The 25496-nt window shown below is 44.2% G+C and overlaps 1 protein-coding gene and 1 long non-coding RNA gene across 2 annotated transcripts in view; one reads left to right on the top strand and one right to left on the bottom strand.

Moving 5' to 3' along the window:
* Window positions 1-25496, top strand: part of LOC149126448 (uncharacterized) — a 212981-nt gene that overhangs the window by 156396 nt on the left and 31089 nt on the right. The gene's annotated exons all lie outside the window — the stretch shown is intronic.
* Window positions 7388-10043, bottom strand: CITED2 (Cbp/p300 interacting transactivator with ED-rich tail 2). The gene is made up of 2 exons (XM_017345399.4): window positions 9606-10043; window positions 7388-9171 (listed from the first exon to the last, which is right to left on the bottom strand). Exon 2 carries the CDS (start codon window positions 9161-9163, stop codon window positions 8336-8338), a length of 828 nt encoding a protein of 275 aa, XP_017200888.1. The 5' UTR covers window positions 9164-9171; window positions 9606-10043; the 3' UTR covers window positions 7388-8335.

The raw sequence follows: 25496 nt of genomic DNA, 5'->3' as shown, positions 1-25496 counted from the left end.
AGTTGATTTCCCACACTGGAGGAATGTGGTATTGGGAAGTTGAGGAAAGGAAATAGGTAAGGGGACACGAAGTGTGCCTCTTGACTGCTTGAAAACTTGTAAGAAGCAGCGTGTAGTGTCTGGTGGCGACATTAGCATGGCATACTGAACTGTCCCCTGAGGAAGTAACTCGAAATGGTCATCATGGTGATCGTGATGGCAGCCCAGGAAGAGTCGTTTGAAGGAAAGAGAGCTCACGTATTTATTGAGTGTGTATTTCCATGATTGGAAAGATGAAAATAATCTGTAATGAAATATGACAGAACATGAAACAAGGAATTGACCAAATTATTGTCAGTAAGAAAAATGGCAATAATTTAAACTACTGTTATCAGCAGGACTGTCCACATCAGTTCTGCCTGTCCTTTCAGGTGTCATGTACTAGAAGTATTTCATGGGTGGTAGCTTTCTGGTTGCTGCACCTGAGGAGCCAGCACTTGTGGTCAATATGGCAGTAACGTGGAATCCTAACAGAGAGGATTCCAGCCCTTGGAGGTTGGCCCTGCTGGGTCAGATCTGTGGCACATTGACAGGCTCACAATTAGCTTGGATAAGGAATGGCAAAAAATGATGGAACAGGTTTTGAAGGATCTTAGAATGTTGTACTCCATCTTTGCAGAGGAAGAGAAATGATAGGAATGAGTTTATGTTTCCTTCATGGCAATTTGAATACACAATGTATTAATTAAACATCTTCATTTTACTGATGGAGAAACTTGAGCTAACAGTGGTTAAATTACACAGCTATTTGGTTGCAGAGCTAAGACAACAACCCATGTTTTTTATTCCTGATCTACTATTCTGTTCAGCACAATGATTAATGGAGGAGCCCTGTGTTTCCACAGAAGATCAAAGCAAGAGGAAGCAGCCTCACACCTGCATCAAGAACGTTTAGTTAGACTGAGGAAGATTATTGAAGTGTAAAGTAACTAAACACTATATTTCCTTTATGTCAAGATGTGGGTTTTGTTTCACCTATTAACACTCTGAAATCAGCCTGGATTTTATAATCAATGTTAAAACGTAATTGCTGGCTGGCAGTGGGCAAGCTGTGAAGTGATCATCTTTCCATGTGAGATCTTAGTCATTGACATTCTCATTTAGTCGATTATAGAATTGGCAGAGCAAAGGCATTGGCTTAATTTCTGAAAGAAACTATTTACTCTCTAGCAATATGGAATTCTATTAAGGAAAAACAACAAAATTACAATTTCAGTCACTGATAGTCATTCTTTTGACTTAAAGTGCTAAAGAGATCAAGATGTTAAACAAGGATAACTCCCCATAGTGCCACTCAGGTGCTACCAGGGGCCAAACTTAATTGGAACAGAGTATGTAGACGGGGTTTAAAAAAGCTTAGACCCACATCTTGGGAACACCAAAAGGAAGAGGTGTGTGTCACCACTGGGCTGGCATATTTTATAGTTTATGTACACGTAATGTAGTGAGTTTTTTATAAAGCACTCTCATTAAGTTTATCACTTTACAATCAGTGGTGTCAAGACCTGGAATCCTTTGGCTTAGAGGCACAGAATTGTGCATCAGAACACTGCCCCCTTGGGTGGTGGGCTGGGAAGTCACACTCCTCTTTTCCTTCCAACTAGTGGGGCTGCCATTGAGCAATGCACTTCTTCTCTAGGTATCAGTTACCTTCTCTACAATTGGTTATGTATGTTGCAGGAATACTGTGAGCATTAGATAAGATTATGTATGTATATCATAATACCTGCCATGTAGGAGGTGCTTAACCAAGTCAGCCACAAGAAACTTAGGCTCCATAAAAGTGATTTGTTAAGAAATGTTAACTGGGGCTGGCGCTGTGGCTTAGTAAGCTAAACTTTCTGCCTGTGGTGCCATCATCCAATATTGGCACCGGTTTGAGTCCCTGGCTGCTCCTCTTCTGATTCATCTCTCTGCTATGGCCTGGGAAAGCAGTGGAAGATGGCACTTGGGCCCCTGTGCACCTGTGGAAGACCTGGATGAAGCTCCTGGTTTCTGGCTTTGGGTTGGCCCATCTCCAGCTATTATGGCCACTTGAGGAGTGAACCAGCAGTTGAAAGACCATTTTCTGTCTCTCTCACTTTCTGTCTGTAACTCTACCTCTCAAATAAATAAATCTTTAAAAATAAAAAAAATTGACCAATGGATTAATTTCTCTGATTTGTTATTATGTATTATAAATAGAATTTTTCACCATCTTAAAATCCATGCCCCCTCAGTCCTGCAAATTTTGAAAAAAAAAAAAAACTTTTCTACCTTTTGTTGTAGTAAGATAATATGTATTTAAACACTTTTTCCAAATGTAACATGGAATATATTTTTCAAGTTACTACTTTTCTTTTCCTTTCTCCCTATTCTGTTGTGCCTCTTAGAAGGGTGGCTCCATCCATGGCCATCATCTTGCTTATCTTCCTCCAAACAGTGAGCCCAAGTAAATGTAATGGGACATTATTTACAAAGTGATCTAAGGATTTGTCTGCATAGTCTAAGAACTATGTGTTTGTCAGCATGGGGATATCAACTATCTTGAAGGCAAAAACAGTGGGTTGCAAGAAATAATAATTTTTAAAAAAAGCTCTGTGGCCAAGTCACTAGAGGAAATCAAAAGGACAAATTTTCTACCAGTCCCTAGGGAAGCATAAAGAGAAAGGACTCTAAGAACCTCTCATCACATTTCCTTCACTCTAGCATGCTGTCCCCTTCAACTGTTTGTAAAGCAATATTGACGACCTGGAGTTGGCAGACTTTTTCTCATTTTATGCTAGTTTGACTTTTACTCAAGCCTCAATTTTGCTCCCCACCCAGCTTTCAAGAATGGACTGGCAGGATTCTTTGAGCACTATGAACTTTTCAAAAGCGACTGACCTATTTGCATATCTCCTGCAATGCTCCCCACTATAACCTTGCTTTGCTGCAGGCTCCTTAGGAGACAGAATCCCTTGTCTGCTTTGTTCAGCAACCCCAAGTGTAATCAAGTAACCACTCTACTGTAGAGGGAAGAAAGGGAAGGATTTCAGGACAGAGCACAATGGTGATGCCATGGGAAAATTCCAGGAACCCTGTGAGCCTTGGCAGCCCTCACCCCGACTTGTGCCCCCATTGCACTAATCTTTCAGATTGGTTCAGCCTAATGAAAGCCAACAACATATAAAGCAAAACTGATACTCATCGTCCATCTCTCATCAGCTTTCGTTCACTCTGCAAGTCCTGGTGTAACCCAGCAGAATTCTCAGAAAGCACCAGCAGCTGCCTCCTGCGGCCACTTCCAACTTTTAATGCTCCTCTTGCGGAAGGAAGTAATTGATAAAGATCTAGTCACTAAGAAGCCTTTATTTGCTCATAGAAAGTATGGAAAGAGTTGGTCTGATATTTTCCCTTCCGAGTACCATGGATTCAGTTCCTCAACACAGCAGACTCCTATTTCTCTTAGCTTTTCTTTTGTTGTGTTTATAAATGGCAAAACGTGATAGAAATTTGCACCAGCAGTTCTTGGACTATTTTAAATTCATTACTTAGTGTGACTTACAAATTCACTTCACTCCTATGACCAGAAAAAGTTCTTCATTTCTGATGTCTTAATATTTTTTCAAAAATATAGGTGGGTCTTATTAAATACAAGGCAAACGAAAACTATCAAGTGTAATTTGATAGAAAATATCCTTATATCCCCCCCCTTTTCTTTTTTTGCAGTTTAAATTATAAATATTGCTGCTGGGGGGAAAAAGAATCATTTCTCTCTTTGCTGCATAGAAATAGGTCAAGTAATTTAAGCCAGTCCATTGCAATTATAATTCTGACATCGCCATTGTTCCCTCTGTTCTGGGGGGAAATGACAAGAGAGCCCGTGGTACCAGGGGTTCATTGGCTGAGGCATTTGATGTGTTCCTATTGTTCTCTGGCAAAGGCTTAGCCTCCACCTGCCTGGGCGCTCTGATTCTGGTGATAGTGATGCAGCCCAAGATGACAAACACCATCCCTCAAGCTCTGCCACACACCTCCTTTGTGCCAGCAAAACAATACCATTGGAAAGGGGAAGACTAGCCAATGGCTTGGGTCCTAAATTCCTTGAAATCTAAATGTATTTATTGTGGGGTTGGGGGCGATGTTATCTGCCAGGTTTATTTTAAAGTCGATTTTACTGACTTCATTAGACAGCAGAGCACTCCTGCTCATTAAACATCCTGTGGTCCTTTTCCCAAGATTAGAGCTGGTGGCTTGGTCACATTCCAACGTGGATAATTACGTTCTGCATTCCTGGATATTTTCCTCACCTTTCCAACCTCATATCACCACGTGCATTGTTATTCAGACTTACTACAAATCAGCAGTCCTGTTGTGGGGTACAAGTGTTGGCGAGCCCCATGTGGTTGACAGGCTAAAGCATTGGCCCAAACCACTGCTGGTTATACTTTCAAAAAGAAAACCCCTTAGCCAATGCATATTTTCAAATATGAGGCAAATCTCAATTATGCATGCTTAATCATAGGCTAAGATCTTTGGTAAGTAAAATAACTCTTATTTTCACAAAGGGTGTTTATTCTGGAATCTTTGATAAAATACTTTTTTGCTGAAGTATATGTTGTTTACTTCAAGGGGGAAAAAATGGAAATCTTCAGAAATGGGAAAAAACAAACAATACAACAACAAAAACCTCTTGAGGAAACTGCTTTCCTTTGACCTTCTAAATATATTCCACAAGGGGGCGAAAACACCTAATGGTCCAGAAGTGCAAAGTTTATATTTCAAAGCCAGCCACCCATAATAGATTAGTGGATTAATATTTTGCTCTAAAGGATCTGGCCTTTAATGTTGACATCAATTTATAGCCATCCCGGGCGTTTACAGTAGTAAAAGTCACGGAGACCATAAACTTCACAATAGATGTCAGCCTTCTGCTACGAGTGCTCTAGCCTAGCACCCCATAAACAGCGGTGATTAGGTAACTGTTCTTCAAAGCCCCATCCATAGCACTAACGTCTTTATCAGCTCCAGCAAAGATACCACTCTGCCACCAAGATTTTATCAGGCACAAGGCAGAGGGACACGTTTTTATGAATGTGGACTTATTTTTTCTGACATGTATCTATGAGATTGTGCTGTCTGTCGCTTATCATTGATCTCTTCTGGAAAATCAAGCATGGAGTGTCTATTTGTGGGCAAAGCTTAAAGAACAGACGCGCTCTTGTGCCATATTAGAACTTTTTGACAAACAGCCAAGGTACAGAGGTCAAATTTCCCCATATGCTATAAGCAACTTAGTAGGAAGCAAGATCACAAAAGGTTTTGCAAATGTCTGCCAGTAGCCGGGTGATCTAGGTCACTGTACAGGTTTCATTAATCAGGTTGTTCAAACAAGGAGTTATTTTTCTCTGCTTGAGAGACCTGCAGATATCACATAGAATCTACTTGGTTGTTGATCAAGAGAAGAGTTTTACTGAAATAGAGATGATTCAAGTGAATGGGAAAGGGGGGTGGTATTTGTATTTGTACTGAAGGCAAATTGTGCTTTTCGTCCAGCTCCTCTGAGCCCTCTGTTCTGGCAGGGATGGGCCCCAGATCTAATAATAGCTCCCTGGGCTCTGCATCTCCACATACGTGTCCCTGCGTTTGCGCAGCAGGAGGAATTTGGTGACAGAGCAGGTGTCATGGCTTATTTCCTGGCCGAATAAATGGTAAAGGATTGGTGGCAAGACGATTCTTAGGTTTCTTTCTTTATACAGAAAAACAATGCCTCCAATAGCTTTCCTTTTTTTTCCTGGCACAAGTGAAAAAGAACTGGAGTTGCTGTATTAATATGTATGCAAACATACTTTTCCACTTGAGCCTCTGCAAGAGAGGAGGTGGGGGGAGGGAAGAAAGGGCAAGAAAAAAGGAAAGAAAAACTTACTGTGAAAATGCTTAGCAGGGAAGATTTACTGCTGATTGCAGATTTAGTATTGACATGTCTTAGCTGAGGAAAACTTGAGCTTTAACTATTAATGTGGAAATCTGGATCAGCTTTTATATTGGGGCGAAAGAGTTTTGGATGATGGAGTGCATTCTCAGAGAAGTTATTTATTTAGGCCATAATTTTTAATAAGAAAGGGTCAATTATAGAAATATAAAAAACCCAGTAGAGTGCACATCTTAATGTCACATGGCCTGCCTTGGAAATAGAATCAGGGAATGTAGGTGATCTGAATTATACTTAATCAGCTTTTAACCAGACTCCCTGCAATTAACACTTGTGTATACCCACTTCTCCTGATTTATTATGAAAAGGGGACTGAAGATGGGAATCTGAGTCTAAATGAAAGGCTCTCTTAAAGCGTTATTTGTAGCTATGTCCTCACCCTACGCTTCTTTACCCCTTGAGTAGGTTAAATACAGAAGTCTGTATTTTTCTTGAATGTAGGTGTGTTGCTCTTACAAACCTGTCATGAAACATGAAAGGGAAAACAAACTAAAATTCCTTCTCTTTCCACCTGGGATAACTTGAGATTTTTAACAATATTACTTTTTCCTTAATTATATAAGGCAAAACCTGACACCCACTTAACGGTGGTTCTGCTCGCCTTGATGAACTCTTCTATATAAAATTAAAATGATCTTATCCTTATGTGCTTTGCACCCAGCCCATGCAACCCAAGAATCTCAGAATTCTGGAAAACAGGGCATGCCTTGCAGGGAACATCTTGTGAAGATTGTAATTTGACCTTTAAATCAACCTCAGCTTGGCTAAGCAAATTTTAAATATTATAGGAAAACAAAATAGACCGCCTCCAGGTGGAACTCCACCCCCTCTTTGCCTTAGAACTGAAAACCAGTCAGAAGCTATTTCAGAGATTAAGCTAGAAAATGTGTGCCTATCCTTAGCACTTTTGCTGAGAAATAAAATTCGTCACTGGAGATAAAGGTGGATTTATATTTAATGCCACCCCCATCCATCACTCAGTGTATTATTCCAGTTGAATCAGGTGTAACTAGAAACACTTGATTGCCCCTCCCCCTCCCACCCAGTGAAAGAGAGACTGTTTAGTATTGCAAACCTTTCCAACTCTGGAGTACACTTGGATGTGATGGCAATTAAGGGGGAAAAAAGCACTTTGACAACTTTGCAGCTTTTGATTAAACCACACCAAGAGGCATGTTTCAATGATAACAATGAAGCATTATGCCAATTATGTTAAATCCTGCTCTCCGCTTAAGCTCATCATGACCTGTTTCAGTGTCCTGTAATTTATCCTTTGGAATGCTTACTCTCATCAATACAGTGTTCAACTTAAAGACAGGAAAGAAGGAAAAAAAAAAAAAAAAGCCACCAAAGGGAACTACTCCCCCTCCCCCGAAATGACTTCTAGCAAACAAGTATTTCTTAACTTTTTATTGACATTGGCAAATTAAAATAGAATAAATTAACAAGTATTTTTTCAAAAAAATGTTTTGTACAAAAATACTGTCAAAATTTCCTAAAAAGCTTTCAACACAGTAGTATCTTTTCATGTACTGAATATAACTATTAGCACAGTGTCAAAAATGTTGAAGACAGAAACAAAATAAAAATCTGTGAAATGTTTGCCACTGACGACATTCCACACCCTATTATTTTCTGTACATACAGGGGAGAGGGGACAGCCAACTTGAAAGTGAACAGTATGACTTTTCCTGATCCAGAACGGTTTGGCCCACATCTGTTTAATCTTCCAGTTTAGCATATTTTAAAAATTAGTCTGTACTCAAATGCATAGTTAAAAAAATGAAGCGAGATGGCAGAGTTTGTGCAGTAACATCTGCCCTTCAAAGTTCATGCAACCAACTAATGCAATTTTTCCTTTCACTCGAAATCTGAATGCAGTTCAGTCATTTGAAACCATCTACAAAATCCACAAGATTAAGCAGTTTGCCAAGATTAATATCTAAACAGTTGAGCACTGGAGAAAGTGAAGAAATAAGGAGTAAAAACAAACAACGAAAAAGACCAAGTTAGCTAGGGATTTCAACTACATAAGGGAGGCTGAATGTCAAGGCTACAAAAACGAAACAAAAACAGAAAAAAAAAAGTGGCAGCAATTTTTTTTAAAAAAACCAATTTGTACAAGTTTATAGTTTACTTTGTTTCCAGGTTCTCAAACCTTTCAAGATCTGAAAAGTGAGATACTGTGTCTAAGGGAATGGGGTTTTTTTTGTTTGTTTTTTGTTTTGTTTTGCTTTTTTTTGTTTGTTTTCTTTTAATTCACACCGATAGTTGGGGGGTTGATTTCTTTCGCAGGGGTGTGTGTGGGGATGGTGTCCCCCGCCCCCCCCCCTCCCGCTCGAGTCAACAGCTTACTCTGCTGGGCTGCTGTTTGCACACGAAGTCCGTCATGAAATCAAACTCGTTCTGCCCCAGCCAGAGTTCGGGCAGCTCCTTGATGCGGTCCAAACCCATTTCTATCACTAAGGACATAAGCACTTCCTCGTCGATGAAATCAGTGTCTATGACATTGGGCGGCAGCATTGCCGCGGGGACGTGGGCCACGGAGGCGGGCATGTTGCTGCCGCCGCCGCCGCCGCCGCTGCTGCCGCCGCTGCCGCTGCCGCCCGCGCCGCCGCCCGAGGTGCCGCCCGAGCCGCCGGCGCTGCCGCTGCCGCCCGCGCCGCCCGCGCCCGCGCTGCCGCCGCTGTGCTTGGGGTTGCAATCTCGGAAGTGCTGGTTCGTCCCGTTCATCTGGTGGCCTGCAGCAGGGTGCAAGTCCGGCATGTAGTGGTTGTGCGGGTAGGGGTGATGGTTGAAATACTGGTTGTTGAGCTTCTGCAGCTGCATGCTGGCCGGCAGGGAGCCTCCCTGGCTGGCCACCGGGGGGCCCATGAACTGGGAGTTGTTAAACCTGGCCGCCGGGGCCAGCGCGCTCGGGGGGTGCCCTCCGTTCACAGTCCCTGGCCCCATGGCGTGCCTGATGCCGCTCGTGGCGTTCATGGTGCCCGCGCCGTAGTGTATGTGCTCGCCCATGAGGGCGTTGAAGGCGTGCTGGGGCTGCTGCTGCTGCTGGTGGTGATGGGGGCTCGGGAACTGCCCCATGCCCATGCGATGGGCAGGGTGGTGGTGCAGCCCGTTGGTGCCGTCGGGGAAGCGCCCGTGGTTCATGGCCATCATATGGTCTGCCATGTCCAGTCCTGAAAGGGAAAAGGGCCGGCGGGTGAGACCTGCGCCACACGTGTCGCCCACCACGGCGCGCCCCGCTTCGCCTGCGAGCCGCCGCCCCCGGGGCCCCCACGAGTAGCCGATCGGTGCACCCGGGCTCCGGCGCCCTCTGCGGACCTGCCACCCTCGGCAGAGCCCGGCGCTGCGCAAACGGCTCCTCCCGCTGCGGCCGGGCCGGGGGGCCCCCCGAGCCCCCACCGCCCTCTGCCCCCCGAAGTGGCCGAATAAAGGAAGTGCCCCGCAGCCCTGCCGCCAACTTCGGGCTCGAAAGCAGTCCTCGCCGTCCTGTTGTTGCACATCCTGTTGTTATTCCCCAGCTCCGCCTCGCGCTCTTCCTCCGGGCAAACCCTGCCCTCGGAGGCCGGCGCTGGCAGGAGCCCCAGCCCGCTCCGCCCGCCGCGCTCACCTTCCGTCTCTGCGATTTCTGCTCCGAACACCGAGGGCGGGATCGCGCGGTCCAGGACCGGCTCAGCAGCACATAGAGGGGAGCTCCCGGGCGTGCGGGGCGCTCGCTGCTCGCGGAGTGGGGCGCCGAGGTTCCGCCGCGGCCGCTGGGGCAGACTCGGAGCCTTTCCCTTTTATTTCCCCCTGCGCTGCCCTCACAGCTCGGCAGGACCGCCCGGCAGCTGCCAACAATGAGCTGTGTTTCTTCGGGCTTTGGCCACAGTTAATATAAGGGATTCAGGAAGGGCGGAGCGAGAGCCTCCGGGGGGCAGCGGGAAGACGCGGGCGCTGGATTCCCGGGCACCCTGGACCGGGTCCGGCCGCACGTGCGCAGAGGCTACCGGCCCAGGCGCCGCCCCGCCGGCCGGGGAGGGGAAAAAAAAAAAAAAAAAAAAAAAAGCCTCCCTAGCTCCCCGGGCCCTAGTGGAGGCAGCGCCTCCTCGGAGAACACATCGCCCTTCTCGGGGCGGATCTGCCCATCCCCGGGCCTCCCACCCCGCTCACCGAAGCGACCCGGCCTATCCTGCACGGGAAGGGGGGCTCGCTCCGCGCCCCTGCTCTGCCCCCCGCCCTGCCCCAAGCGGCCCTTCTCCAAGGGTTCCCAAGAATGGCCGTGCTTCCCCGACTTGGCTTTTAAAGCCCCCGGCAGATAATGCCCTGTCCGAGCGCGCGCTTTCCCGGGCCGCGCCTTTCTGTTTTCAGAGAGGGCAGTTAGTTTTAATCTGCGTGTAGGTAAATCCCCCACCCCGACGACCCCCGCCTCCCCACCCCCCAACTCCTTTCAAGGGCGAGCGGCCCGCGGGCGGGGAGCCGCAGAGGCTGCAGGTGGAGCGAGCGCGCTCGCGGGCTTGGCAGTCCCAGCTCCCGCGCCGGGAGTCCGGGCCGCGCTTTGGAGCCTGCTCTCCGCTCCTGGGATACGTGTGCTTCTGCTAAGTTTGCGTTTGCAGCTCTTGGTAGCTTTGGCATCCGAGCTGAGGCGTCTCTGCTCTGTAAACAAACTCAGCGATCCTAGTCCCCAGATCCACCTTTTTGCACATACACAGTTCCTCGCTTCTGCTGTTGCCCTTGATCCGGGAGGTGGGGTGTGTGTGTGTGTGTGTGTGTGTGCAAACTCGCACAAGCTTCCCTCCGGGCTCTGCCTGACGGTTTAGGGTTGATTTAGGAGAAGACTGGTTTGTAATTAAGAAATTCGAGGGCCGAGTAAGACTGCTGTTGCTGGAAGAGGCAAACGAAGAGATACCACTACGGCCATGGCTTTGCACATCAAGTGGTTCTGGGGTGGACGCGTAGCGGCACGTCCCGTACGGCCCCCTGCGCGCGCACACCGCCGGCGCGCCTGCTTTCCCTCGGAATTGTGCAGTGGGGCAATAAGCGAGAATAACAACCCAGCTTCCAGAACGCGGCACCGCGCGCCCCATCGCCCACTGGGCTCGCTGACTTGCAAATAAAACCCCCGCGGCCGGTCGGGGCGCCTGCCCAGCCGCAGGCGCTCTCGCTTTCCCGACGGGGAGGACGAGCCGTCTCCCCGGCACCGGAGTGAGGCCGCTCCCAGCGCCGGTGCTGCTCTTTACGCTGTGAAATCGAGTTTAGCGCTCCGAATAAGGACTGGAGTACGAGTTGTTTCTCCACAAGTCAATAGCCATCGAAGACTTCCTGCTGCGAAAGCCAGCCCCCTCCCCCTCTCCTCGCCTCCCCTCCCTTCTCACTAGACTTTTTTAAGGCCCTATTTCTTGAGGTCTTGAAATTCGGAAACATTTCCCTGTTCAGGCATTTGTGAGACCCAGTCCTGATTATTTGCATCTATTAACTTCCTCTGTCTTTCTCTAGTCATTGAAAAAAAAAAGTTGTTACTTTCTGTCTTCCTCTTTTTCCTCTTCCAGGGTCCCCAGCGTTTATAACCGTGCATGCAAATATTTTTTAAAACTAAAAAAATATTTATTGTTTGGGGACAAGGACACAAGACTTGTTGTATCGCTAGTTGCAACACTCCTCATTTCGTTCCACCCTGCTCCCAACACCTTTACCTGTGGGTCATGAACATGCAGTAACAGAACCAGAGGCTTGGAACAGACCTAATGGTGCCACTTCCTATCACAAAATAGATTCCAAACTATTGGTCAAGCTCAGAAAAAAAAAATTGCTGGGCTGATTGTTTACTTCTCTTCCTTATACTGCAGTATCTTGCGACACAAGGAACAGCTTTTGAGTGTCTAATCTAAATTCCTCTTGCAAGCTTTAAGGAAAGGTACAGTCCATCCAGCTGCAGTGGTTTTACATGCTATTGAGAAATCCCTGGAAAGGTCATGCTCCCATCCCCCCACCCCTTAAAGGCGGAAAGAAAAAAAAAAAGTAGTTCTGGGATCAGCTGGTTGGAACATGGCATGCTTTGTTCATTGATTCTCCTCCACCCAATGAATCCTCCCCAAGCACTTTCTTGGTGCCTGGAGATACAAGATAGGAACTCATGGTCAAAAGGAGGAGACAAACAGGCCTTGGACACTGTGTGATAAACACCACAACAGCATTAAACACAAGGACTTTGGAGATCGCACAGGAGGGACACCTAACACCATCTCAGGGGTATTGGGAAAGCATCCCAATGCTTGGGAATGCATTGGGAAAGCCTGAGGGAGAATAGAAGTTTGACCAAACTGGGAGGTGCAGGTGCATGGGGAACTCATGGCCCAGGAATTAATGCAAAGATGAGAGAAAACAGATTAAAGAGGCTGGATCCTAAAAGCCTTTGTGCCCTGAGAAATTTGGATTCTGTCTGGACACTGTGGGAGGCAGGTGAAAGCTTGTGAAACTGAGATGTGATCACATTTTGGTTTCAGAGAGATCAGGCCAGTATTATTATCTGAAATGGTTTGAGAATGTCAGGTGGTAAACAGTCCCGGTAGGGGGCAGTTACCCCTGTCTGCAGAGGTTTGTGCTGTGAACCCCCACTTCCCCCCCCCCACCCTTGGGGAGGGGAGGGAATGGTATGGTTTGGCTCTGCCCCTAAGAGTGCTAGTTGGTGCTGTTTGTTTCCCAGCACTGTTGTAACACAGTAGCACAGACTTTGTTTAAGCTGATCAAGCTTACTCAGCAAAAAGTTATTGTCTTGCAGTTCTGGAGGCCAGAAGTCCAAGTTCAAGGTTTTGGCAGGTTGGTTCTGAGGCCCTGTTCTAGCCTTTGGTTTCCTGGCAAGCTGTGGCATCCCTTGCTTGTCAGCGCAGCATTGCTGTGATCTCTGCCTTCCTCTTTACTTGGTATTTCCCCTATGTGTGTCTCTCTGTCCAAATTCCCCCTTTCTAAAAAGAGACTAGTTCCTTTGGATTGGAAACTGTCTTAATGACCTCATTTAAACTCGATTATCCTATAACCAAATAATATCCCTGGGGGGTAGGCGGAAGAACCTGAGGAACACAAGTTCCTTGCAACTGAGGAAGGTACTTCCTGAAACTCTTCCCAAATGTCTTGCTGGCTCAGGCTGTCCATTCTCCATGTCTGTGCTCAAAGGCCCCCTCACCAAGGGCTTTCTGACTACTCTACCCAAGTAGCAACAGCCCTTGTGATTCCTGTCCGTGGCTTAAATTTTCTTCATCCCCACTTGACATATTGCACAGAAAAATTTACTTCCTTCTCCCCTGGAGTGGCAACTCCACCAGAGTAGAAGCCTAGCCTCTTTGTTCAGTCCAGAGAGGATAAGGGGATACAATCCTTGGCATGTATACGATGTGTATTGATTAGATTAACGAGTGAGTGAATGGACGCATGAATGAAAAAAAAAAATAGCACAGGTGCCAAGGATTTTTTGGAGAAGGCTACACTCAAGGTTTGAGGTAGAAAAACCCAGTGGGTGAAGAGAAATACACCTTACCACTGACTGCACTGTGGCCTGTCATTCACTGGGAGGAAACTGTTGATCTGTTTGGGAAGATGGCTCACATGGCCATCAATCACTGGCTCCTAGGGAGACCTTTGGACTGAAACAGAGCTTCCAGAGGTGGGCCTCCACCTTTAGCCAAAATCTGAGCTGACACAAAGCCTCACTGAAGGGCCCAGCTTCAAGAGATACATAAGAAAACTGGAGTGGTGGAATTGGGAGTTGGGGGTGAGGAGGAAGGGTGGCATTTACCATTGTGTTCGATACTTTTAGTACATTATCTCAAGCAGGGGTTACTTTCATCACTTTAATAAGGAGGACTTCAAGCCTCACAGAGTTTTAAGAACAGGAAAGCCCTTCAATATAAAAAGAAAAATATGTGGCCACGTTCTCAGAACAAGGAGAAAGAAGGCAGAGTCTGTTAATTTGCGGTCATTGTGGGCAGAAGCCCTCTGTTCTCCGCCATGTTTCCTGCAGGTTGGATAACTTGGATAAGGCTGGTCTGTGCATATGTCAAAGTGATACTACAGATATCACTTCTAAACCATGGGTTTGTTTCTACCTAATAAAATGCAACTCATTCGTATGTTGGTAATAAAAAGAGATTTTTAAACTGATGAAGTTGATATTGTTTCACGGGAGAAGTTGGTCAAAATAAAGATTCCAGGACCCCATCCCAGCAGGTCCTGACTCGGCAGGTTGAGCATGAGGCCTAAGGACATCTACCATCTGTCTATCTATAAAACTTTCTAATGTTGGTTAGATGTTTAGTTAGGCTTGCAAAGCTCCAACCTTGTCTTCAGGTGGATGACTGCTGGGGGTCATCCTCATAGGGATTGTGGGTACCTAGTTTATGCTCTTAATGTCTTGTTGCCCATCCCCCACCACCTCCTGCTGTCAGTAATGTGAATTTTACCCGTTTTTGAAGGTCTGGATCAAATGACATCTCCTTTGTCACGTCTTCCCCCATCCTCCAGGTGGAAAGCGTTCTGGCTCTCTTGCTTCTCCCAAGGCATTTTGCTCTGATCTTCCTTTATGACCTACTCTGGCTGGAGTTACGGGTATTTGTGGTTTCTTGTGGCCTTCTATGTCATGGCAGAGGTTCCCTAGTGAGTCTCCAGTGGCTGTGCAGCGTCATGCACAGAATGAAGTCAACCTTGTAATCGTTTGCTGGTGCTAAACAATAAAAATTAAGTTGTTCACAGTTCTGGGAGCTGGAAATCCAAGGTTAAGGTGTTGGCAGGTCTGGTGGCTTCTGAGGCCTCTCTACTCGGCTTGTTCATGGCTGTCTCCTTGCTGTGTCCTCATGTGGACTTTTCTCTGTGTCTGTGAAACTCTAGTGTCTCTCCTGTGTGTCCCAATTTCCTCCTATTTTTTTCCCCCAAAGATTTTATTTATTTATTTGAGAGGTAGAGCTACAGAGAGAAAGGTCTTCCATCCTCTGGTTCCCTCTCTAAATGGTCGCAACAGCCAGAGCTGGGCCAATCGGAAGCCAGGAGCCAGGAGTTTTTTCTGGGTCTCCCACACAGGTGCAGGGGTCCAAGCACCTGGGCCATCTTCCACTGCTTTCCCAGGGCATAGCAGAGAGCTGGAGCAGAAGTGGAGCAGCCAGGACAAGGACTGGCGCCCATGTGAGATGCCAGTATTGCAGGTGGTGGCTTAGCCCACTACACCACAATGCCGGCCCCAGTTTCCTCCTCTTACAAGAACATCAGTCAGATTGGATGTGCATGCACCCAATTGGCTTAATTTTAGTTTAATCATCTTTTGAATGACCTTGTTTCTATTTTTAAATTTTATTTATTTATTTATTTATTTATAATATTTATTTATTTATTTGAAAGACAGAGTTACAGAGAGGCAGAGAGAGAGAGAGAGATAGAAGTCTTCCATTCACTGGTTCACTCCTCAGATGGACGCAACAGCCTGAGTTGGGCCAATCGGAAGCCAGGAGCTTCTTCCGGGTCTCCCATGTGGGTACAGGGACCCAAGGACTTGGACCATCTTATACTGCTTTCCCAGGCCATAGCAGAGAGCTGGATCAGAAGTGGAGCAGTTGGGACTTGAACCAGCATCCATATGGGATGCCAGTGCTGCAGGCAGCGGCTTTACCCACTATGCCACAGCAAAGGCCCCCGAGTGACCTTGTTTCGAAGTATTATATTTGGAAGTATTGGGTGCTAGCACTTCAATACAGAAACTTGAAGGGGGACATAATATGGTCAATAACACATTATGTGTAGCTCTTTTTTAGAAATTGACCTGTTGTGAGTCTACAGCTTTAATGACCTAGGGAAAGTCACATTGGTTTTGAAATTGGATGAGAAATGTTGGAAGGTAAAAAAAAAATTCAATGACCTTAAATAATGAGAGAAATGCTTCATCAAAAATCAGATTATATTCAATAAGAGTAAAATACAGGCACCTCACTAGGACAGTAAAAAATTACGTGGGTATTGGATGAGAAGTTATTCAGTAGATGTAGCAAACTCAGCCTCTTCACCCCGCTACAACCTCCCCTCACCAAAAAAAAAAATTACAGATAATCCTGAGTTATTGGTTGAATCAGGAGAAGTAATGGAATGTTGTTATTAAAAAGGAAACAACTTGGAGTGTATTAAGAGTGAGAATATCACATGATAGGACTGGAAGTAATCCTTTTGCTACACTTGGCTCTTCTTAGAGATCACGGTTGTTTTGTAACTTTACATTTTAATAAAGAGTTACAGAAACCAAAGAAGGTTTATTAAAAAAAAAAAGAAGGGAAATATATTTTAAAGGGATGGGAAATGGGACTTATAATGGCTATTTAATCTGGAAAAGAAAAGGCTGACAGGTGACTTAATACATATGTTCTGGTGTACACATAGGGAAACTAATATGGTGGATCCTTTCCAGATGTTTTCCTTTTCCGCTGAGACAAAGAAAAAAGGAAAGCATTTTTAAAACGAGAGCTTTACATCAGTGGTTTCCACGCTGTGTTTCTGCAGATCTTGAGTATTCTCAGCTTCACTTTTACATGCTTCATATATTAAGGGTTTCTGTTTAATTTTGTTTTAAAACACTGTTCTGATGTTAAACAGTTGTGAAAACGAATGCTTTGGGTAATACATAAAGATGATAGAATTCTAGCTCTGGGTGGGACTTTGTGAAAATCATCTTATCCAAATGGCTTCATTCTGTAGATGAGGAATCTGGGGTCCTGAGAGGTTAAGTGACTTGCTCATAAAGGACTTCCTAAACATCAGGGTTTTAAAACACCAGTGCAGATTATCAGAGGAGAGCAAGTCTTTATGAAGAGTTCAGTGAAATGTGATGGAGATGTGTTGAAGGGTTTGGACCAACAGTTCCCAACCGGTGTTCTATATCACAGGTAGGCAGATGGTAGAGAGAGTAACAGAATCTATATCAATTTCTACTTTTAAAACAGTGGAAAGTAAGATTTTTTTTTCTTTTCAGTTCAAAATGGAAGTTTGAGTGTGCTGGGTGGGCCTGCCAGCTGGTTGCAGACCCTGGGTGAGCAGGCACCTGACTTAGTTTTCTTTGCTAAATGCTCTTGTCAAAGTGATGGGTTTTCCTCATTTTCTATCTTTAAATTGTTTTTAATTATTTTTCTCACATGGATTTCTTAAGATAGAAGATTAGTGGTCCTGAATAAAATAAATCAGTGAGAAATGTAGTGATGATAATTATTTTGCAAATGACTTATGACGTTGCTTACCCCATCCAGAGGTTGCTTTTCTAGAATGAAAGTCCTTGTACAGCACAAATACCTAACTCTGCAACTCACAAATCGTGCTATTAGAGAAAACTTAGAGTTGATTATGCCCAATTTGGTTTCTTCAATTAGAACTAAATCCCTGACTGCTATGTGTAATAATTCTGTAGGTATCTAATCTTATTATTTTATTTACAAACCAAGCAAAATGTTAATTTAAAAAACAAGTTGATTTTTAAGCACAAAATTCAAGAACTAAAAACATCAGGAAATGAAATTTTTTTGTATGGATCTCTGATATCATAATAGGTAGCTGTATTTCAAAATATTTAAATGTATATTTTGTCCAAAATCCAATGAGAGTATTTTTTTCAGTGTTATACTATACTTTGGTTAACTACAAGTAAATCGTACAAGTCTTCTATATGACAAAAATAATTTTTAAAATGTTTTTTATAATAAAATGACTAAAATTGGATTAGAGAAAATCAGAAAACAAGCTTCAATAATCTGTTCATCTCATATATAATATTTTATGTGAACACTGTTCTTTTTATGTGCCATACAAAAATTCAAAGAATGACTTAAGTGATTCCTAAGATAATAATAGAGAGGACTTGGAGGACAAAATTTTTTTAAAAGATTTATTTATTTATTTGAAAGGCAGAGTTACAGAGAGGCAGAGGCAGAAAGACAGGTCTTCCGTCCTCTGGTTCACTCCCCAAATGGCCACAATGGGTAGAGCTGGATCTAACAGAAGCCAGAAGCCAAGAGCTTCTTCCGAGTCTCTCACATGGGTGCAGAGGCCCAAGGACTTGGATCATCTTCTACTGCTTTCCCAGGCCATAGCAGAGAGCTGGATCAGAAGTGGAACAGCTGGGACTAGAACCATCACCCATAAGGGATGCTGGTACTGCAGGCTGTGGCTTTACCTGGCCATGGAGGACAGAATTTTTATTTTTTTTTTATTATTATTATTTTTTTTGACAGGCAGAGTGGATAGTGAGAGAGAGAGACAGAGAGAAAGGTCTTCCTTTTGCCGTTGGTTCACCCTCCAATGGCTGCCGCGGCTGGCGCGCTGCGGCCAGCGCACCGCGCTGATCCGATGGCAGGAGCCAGGAGCCAGGTGCTTTTTCCTGGTCTCCCATGGGGTGCAGGGCCCAAGCACCTGGGCCATCCTCCACTGCACTCCCTGGCCACAGCAGAGAGCTGGCCTGGAAGAGGGGCAACCGGGACAGAATCCGGCGCCCCGACCGGGACTAGAACCCGGTGTGCCGGCGCCGCTAGGCGGAGGATTAGCCTAGTGAGCCGCGGCGCCGGCCCAGAATTTTTAAAAATGATGACTTAAGTTACTGTTTCTCAGGAATAATATATAAATCCCTTTCAAAGGAAAAAAAAACTTTAATATGTCAAATTTTTACTTAAATTATTTTTATTATTTGAAAATACTTTCAAAAGTTATGGAAAAATGAAATAAAGTAAGTTATTTTGATAAGAAATGCATAGTTTTTGTGATATTTGTTTTCCATCAACTTTTTTGGAGAGCCCTACTTTTCTTAAAAACAGGAAACATGTGACATCCTTAAAATCCCTTATATAATGCTAGAATGCATTTATATGTTGAATAAAAGTAAGACTGCAGAACAAATAAAAATTGAAATCAATATTTACTCTTGCAATATATATTAGTAACAAGAACTACAGCATATATGTTTTTCTGTTAAGTTTGGCCTGCTAAGACATAACCTGCCATGCAGTGAGATTTTTATGTGTACCACTGTGAAAATTTGTATACAGTGGACCAGAACTTTATTTGGTTTCCACATGGTGTGACCCACCACATGTGTTAAAGCTATCTCTGTCCTTTTATTCTTGATTGGTATTTAAAGTAAGGTCACTTGGCACCATCACAATGACAATCACAAATCCAAACATTGCAAGGTGGTCATTTTGGATAACACATAATATGCTACCAATAATGAAAACACGGATTTTGTATTTATAAAGAATTCTTGAAGGAAAAAGAGAACTGAAAAGAATACTTTAAGGACTGTAAAGGGTCCACGAGCTCCAATTAAATAAACAGTGGTTTGGATGATGATAACCATTTTTTATTATTAAAAGTATTTTGGATCATATAGCTACATATTACAATAAATAATTTGATCAAAGGCTGATACAGGGCAGGAAATAGAAACTATTGGAAAGTCTGAATGTTAGCCAATTCCTTTTTAAAATGAAGGTTTTTTTTTTCTATATCAAAAAAATATGACCCCAAAGTTGTTTGTGAATTCAGTCTGTTTTTAGACATTTGTTCCTTGGTTCTTTCCAATGACTCAAATACCAGTTATATAGAAATGCTTAGGAGACCTAGGTAATAACTGGATAAGAGTGGTTTGCATTTGTTTGCCAACTATTTGCCTTTTAAATGGTATTTTTCTAGAGTGCTTGTTGGTACTTCAGTTCTTTTAAGTATTTTTTTTAATATTTATATGTTTATTTGAAAGGCAGAGAGAGAGAGACAGAGAAGGGGGGGGTGAGAATCTTCCATCAGCTGATTCACTCACTAAATGACAGCAACAGCCAGGGCTGAGCCAGCCCAAAGCCGGGAGCCAAGATCTCCATCCTGGCCTCCCATGGTGGGGTGGCAAGGGCCCAAGCACTTGGGACATCTTCTGCTCCCTTCCCAGGCACATTAGCATGGAGGTGGATCAGAAGCAGAGCAGCTGGGACTCAAACTGGCACTCCCATACAGGATGCTGGTATCCCCTGTACTACAACATTGGCCCCCACTTTAAAATATTCCAAGCAGTTTTGTTTACATTCACATTAATTTGAGGTGAGGAAAGTATTGTAGGCTAATGTCAATGCTGGAACCAGTATGTGGGAGTACTAGGGAAACACCTTGGAACCTTGAGATAAGATCATTCTCTGTGAATGAATTAAAAGGGCATGAACATGTATGTGATAAACTCAGCATCCACAGCAGGAAAGTCCCAGCTTCCTGGTCTCCTGGATTCCCTGGGGCTTAGTAGCCACCGGAATTCCCGGAGAAGAGCATGGCTCCTATTTGGAATGGATTAACTGCTCTTTGTCAGTCTTTCATGAATCTGATAGGTGGGAGAGCTCTTGGTGGGTGGGCCTTCTGAGCTGAAGGCTGGGCCTTGGTCTGCAGTGGCATCCTAAGGGAAGGCAAGGGGACAGTGACTGGTCCTTGGGCCTCCCTTCCCGTTATCGCTGTGCCCCACCCGTAGATCTGCTGGATACTTTGAACTTCTGAATTAGTAGAATCCTATGTGCTGATCTTTCACCGTGCTTTGTCATGCTGTGAGAAGTTACTGTGATTTTGCTCCAGACAGGTCAGGTCCTCCAATACGGTCCCCTATTATAGGAGGGATTTTCAAAATTTTGAGGAAAATGTACTTTATGAAAAAAACTATGCATGGATTTAAAAAAAATGCACCAAAATAAAAGTTATCTTTTAACTCTATGCTCCATGAACTTTTTGAAATATTCTCCAAATAGTGCCTTGTGACTTTTCTGCATGGTCTCTCTCACACGTTGGGTTATGTATTTATTGGGACTGCTTGATTACTGTCCCCCTGCTGGCAAGCACCAGGCTTCTGTCTTCTCACTAGCGTGTCACAGCATCATATCCCAGTGCAGAAGCGTACCTGACTCAGAGTAGGTGATCGTGCAGCTAAAAATTTTGATTTTTTAAGCCCTGTGGTTAAGCAGTTGAGAGATAATTGTAAGCCTCTCTTTTAAAAAAAAATATGTATTCTAGCCTTCTCGGTTGCCACTTTGCAAAGTCTCCAGGTTTTCTCCATAAGTACTAACCTGTGCTAAATAATTTAGGAGGACCTTTTATAACATTAACTTTTATTTATATTTGTCTCTGTCTTTTTTTAGTTTTCTTTCCTTCACCACTTTCTCGAGACTCCCAAGTTCTCCCCAGTAGTTTGGGCTCCCATCTAGGCCTCTGCTCCTTGTAGTTTCCCCTAGCTTTGTGGAGCTTTCCTAATGCAGCATCAGAAGGAAGAGAATTCTGAAAAAGAATCAGTTCTTGGCTTGGAGGTAAAGGGGGACTCCCAGCATCTCTTTGCACATTTAAGAGAATATCATAGAAACTGGCCCGGCAGGAGAGCACTCTTGATCCCAGTGTGTTCATGTGTTCCCAAATCATTTGGTGCCACAGTGGAGCATAAAACACTTTTTATGAAATATAAATCTAAATACAAGTGCTAGAGCATCATTACACCAACAGGCAGATCTTTTCATAGTCCTTGTTGCTTACCAGGGAGAACTCCTTGAAAAGGCGGTAGAATAAACTCACGCATAAAGAGGAAAGTCCAGAGTTCATGAGGTTGGATGAGCCCTGCTATCTGAGATCTCAGGCGATTAGATAAAAGGCACAGGATCAAAACCCGTGGAGCCTAGCGCATTCAGCTCACTCAAGCAGAGTAATTTTCCTACAGGTCCGCATCACCCCTTGCCCAAAACTGCCACCACCACAAGCCCCTCCGGGCTGCGGACTGTAACTTACTATTCCTTGCGTCCTCATGGCTAGCACAGCGTGAATTAGTAACAGTCTGTGTGAACCTCCAGCCCACTCTCTTTTCACTGCTCTTGGTTGATAATGGGACATTAATTCAGGAAGAACAGATTTTAGATAAATAAAATTATCCCCCAGAAATAAATAACAGTTTAATAATAGAAATCATTTTAAGTCTCTAAATATAGGCTTATAATTAAATACAAGACAGAAATTATGTTCTGATGTATATCCATTTGGCAAGCAACAAACTGATTTTCATAAACGCTTAGTAGGGGTGTGTGTGTGTGTAGACTCTTGTGGTTCCTAAGTGTGCTCAGATATTCACCTGTGCCCTGATCTCTTATTCTGTGATTCTGAACATTGGACCCCTTCCTTACCTCTAAGAGTGCAGGACAATGGTAGTGATTCAGGCTGTTTGATGTTGTTGTGCTGCTCAAAGCGAAAGGCCTAGGGCGCTAGAGCTAGAATGTTTTCCATTTTCTTTAAACTCATCAAGTCACAAACACCATCAGAACTCTTTGAGGAGTTCATCTCGCAATTCACAAAGAGTGACTTTAAAAGAATTTTATCAACCAAGAGCTTGTGAAAAAGATTTCACAAGCACATGCAAGAATGTACTGGCTATACCTTGAATGCTGATGATAGAATTTTTGAGGTACATTCATGAGAATCAGTGATAGGTCAAGCATCAGATGGGAAAGCCCACAAAAATCAGCTAGCCCAACCCCCTTCATTTGGAGTTTATAGGAATGCAGGCTAAGGGAGGTGAAGTGACTTGGCCAAAAGGACACAGAGGGAATCAAGAGCCAAGCCTGAAAGAGCTGCAGAAGATTATATGACCGTGTGCAGAGTTCATGCCCTGTTGTTTATGTCTTGCTGACAAGCCTGGGGGATCAACCGTCCACCAGCTGCCACTGGAGAAAATCTACATGGAGCCAAAGACTTCGCTCACAGTGCAGACCACGGTTGTCGTCACGAGGAGGGCTTGTGGTTAGGACAATGGCCAGTGTTGTTCTTAGCTCTCTGGACTCTGTAGACAGCCGACTCTACATCAGAACTTGAACTGGGCTCTGTGTGTAGGTCAAGCTGGTGCATGTCAGTGCACTCTGAGGCCAGATGTAAGGTCAGGGACCCTTGCCCAGCCAAGACCCCATTCATTACCAAGGTGTTGATGTGTTGCTTTCAGATGTTTTCATGGAGACCATTTATGATAAACAGAAGCATCAGCTTGACGAATCCAGGGGCGTGGTCTATCGCGAAAGCACTCTAGCAGGTAGAGATCCCAGTCCTCAGGCAGGAGCCTGGAATGCCGGGAGGCCCTGTTATAATGACTTCTGCCGGAAAACTGCTCAGTGGACCAACACCGTCCAAAAAAGGAAAGTGGCTAATATGGATTATAATGACCAATCAACCAGGCATTTCTCTGAACCTAATTGTGTTCCTTTATCAGTGCTAGAGAGATCACTTGATCCCTTTCATTTCAAACTCCCCTATTTACAAGATTCTTGTAATTTTCTGAACACACAGGTGAGGCAAGGCATCACTGGAATTTTGAAGTGTAAATAGACATAGGGTTCACCCTCTGAAAGTGAGTGAAACTTGGGAAGAACACACACACTAAACAAGAGTTTAGTAATCTAGCAAAAGAACTCAAGAGACTATCTCCACACATGTGGCTGGGAGAATAGGAGCACACACATCTAATCAAGGTGACCAGGCTGGGAACTTCAAAGAGGTAGCCTCATGGCAACAGGGCAGTGCAACTACTTTTGAAAAGCCACAAAGCAACAGTAAATGATTAGAATCTTAACTATGTGAGTTGAAATCCAATGAGTTGTCTGAAGAAAAATGTGTTAACCTAAGGCAGGTGATCAGCCCAGAATCTAGATGAAATGGAATCTAAAGGGCAAGAATGTGTTTGTTTGCTCTGGCCACAAAAGACCTCAGTATGGGTCCCTTGAGAAGTGTCTTCTCTGTGTGGGAGCATTATTCAATGCTTCTCCTTGGCCTCTGTCAATTCCATTCCACTACCATTCTTCTCTGATTCCTTGTCCACCTAGGAAGTTTCTGTTAAATAATTCTACTTGTAGGAATCAGAATATGGTGAGAAAAGCAAAGAGACATTCCATTAACGTTCCTGTTCTTACTAAGTAAAATAGCATGTAATTGCCAATTTCAGTTCCTGATCAACTTGAATGACCAGTATTTCAGTCACTGAAACATCATGTCCCCTTGCTGACAAAAATTAATAAAGCTAGAAATGAATATATGTCTTATCTTTTTTTCAGATTTATCCATTTACCAGAAAGAGTTATACAGACAGAGAGGGAGAGGCAGAGAGAAAGGTCTTCCATCCGCTGGTTCACTCCCCAATCGACCGCAGTGACCAGAGCTGAGCTGATCTGAAGCCAGGAACCAGGAGCCTCCCCTGGGTCACCCACGCAGGTACAGGGTCCCAAGGACTTGGGCCATCTTCCACTGCCCTCTCAGGCCACAGCAGAGAGCTACATCGGAAGTGGAGCAGCTGGGTGTCGAACCGGCACCCACATGGGATGCTGGCACTGCAGGTGGCGTCTTTACCTGCTACGCCATAGTGCCAACCCCTGTATGTTTTGTCTTAATTTTGGTTAGTGTGCATCAGGCTATAAAGTCAGCCAAGCCCTTTCACAATTCAGTCTCTGGTCCTGAGTGCTGAGAATCATCTTCTGCAATGTGTTGGCCGTCTGATGACCAGTGGGGTTCTCTCTAGGGCTCATTCTTGGTGGAAACTATACACTTTGCCTCTGATGCCATCAGTATTAGTTTACCTCAAGCTAGGTAGATTAATTCATTAGAAATGGCCTCCACCTCAGCTACAATACTAGCAGTGCCCCAGTGTAAACTCCCAGATTTCTCTGAGTTCAAGACATCAGCAAAACTTTTTAGATCCTTTGGATACTTGCTAAGCCCATAGGCCCTAAGGCTGTCTGGGCTTTTCCAATGTTAAGTTGTTTTTCTTTTAACTCAAATTAGTTCAACTGATTTTTGTTAAGAATGGCAACCTCAAGTTGATTAGGAACTCAGATTGACAATTCTATATTATTTTATGTAATAAGAAAAGCAAAGTTAATTATTAATTAACTCAATTGGCTAGGGATTCCCCCTATCCTCCCCAACATAGGAATTCCTCAACATAGGAAAAAAAATAGGAGGACTTCAGTGATGGCTTTTGGTAGTCATCAGCTATCACGTTTAATTCTTCTACTTGGACGATGCTGTGTCTGATGATTTAGAAGTAGAAACCAGTGTATTCTTAGGGGTGTGAAAGAGAGAAACAGGAGAGTCTCTGTTTCCTGAATGTCTGTCTTTCTGTCACATGCTGTGTAGCATGCCACTGGCTTTCAGACACTCTGCTTTAGAGAATCTCAACACCAGCTCTTAAATTGGACAAGTTTTACTATCAGAGGCCCAGAGAGGTTGAGTGAGTTGACTGAACTCACTCAGCTGCCAAGTGGCAGAACTGGGGTTTCGGATGATATTTGACCTCAAAGTTGAAAGGCTTTCTATTACTATGCCTTTAAAAGATAGGGGGGGATGGGTAGACTGCGAAAGCTAAGTTTTGTTAAATTTTGTTACGTTTTGCAAAGCAAGGGTTGTGTTTTATTGTTTTTTTTCAAATCCAGAAAATCTGCTCCCTAATTGTTTAGCCTGTCCTCCCTTTTTTCCCTTC

Source organism: Oryctolagus cuniculus, chromosome 5 (genome assembly GCF_051225735.1).
Source record: "Oryctolagus cuniculus isolate XC-2025 breed Fujian yellow rabbit chromosome 5, ASM5122573v1, whole genome shotgun sequence".
Lineage (NCBI taxonomy): Eukaryota > Metazoa > Chordata > Mammalia > Lagomorpha > Leporidae > Oryctolagus > Oryctolagus cuniculus.
The sequence above is the reverse complement of the archived record's forward strand: the minus strand, read 5'-3'. Positions and strand labels throughout refer to the sequence as shown.

Excerpts from the sequence above, each read along its gene's own strand:
- CITED2 (XM_017345399.4), bottom strand. The coding sequence starts at position 9,163 with ATGGCAGACCATATGATGGCCATGAACCACGGGCGCTTCCCCGACGGC.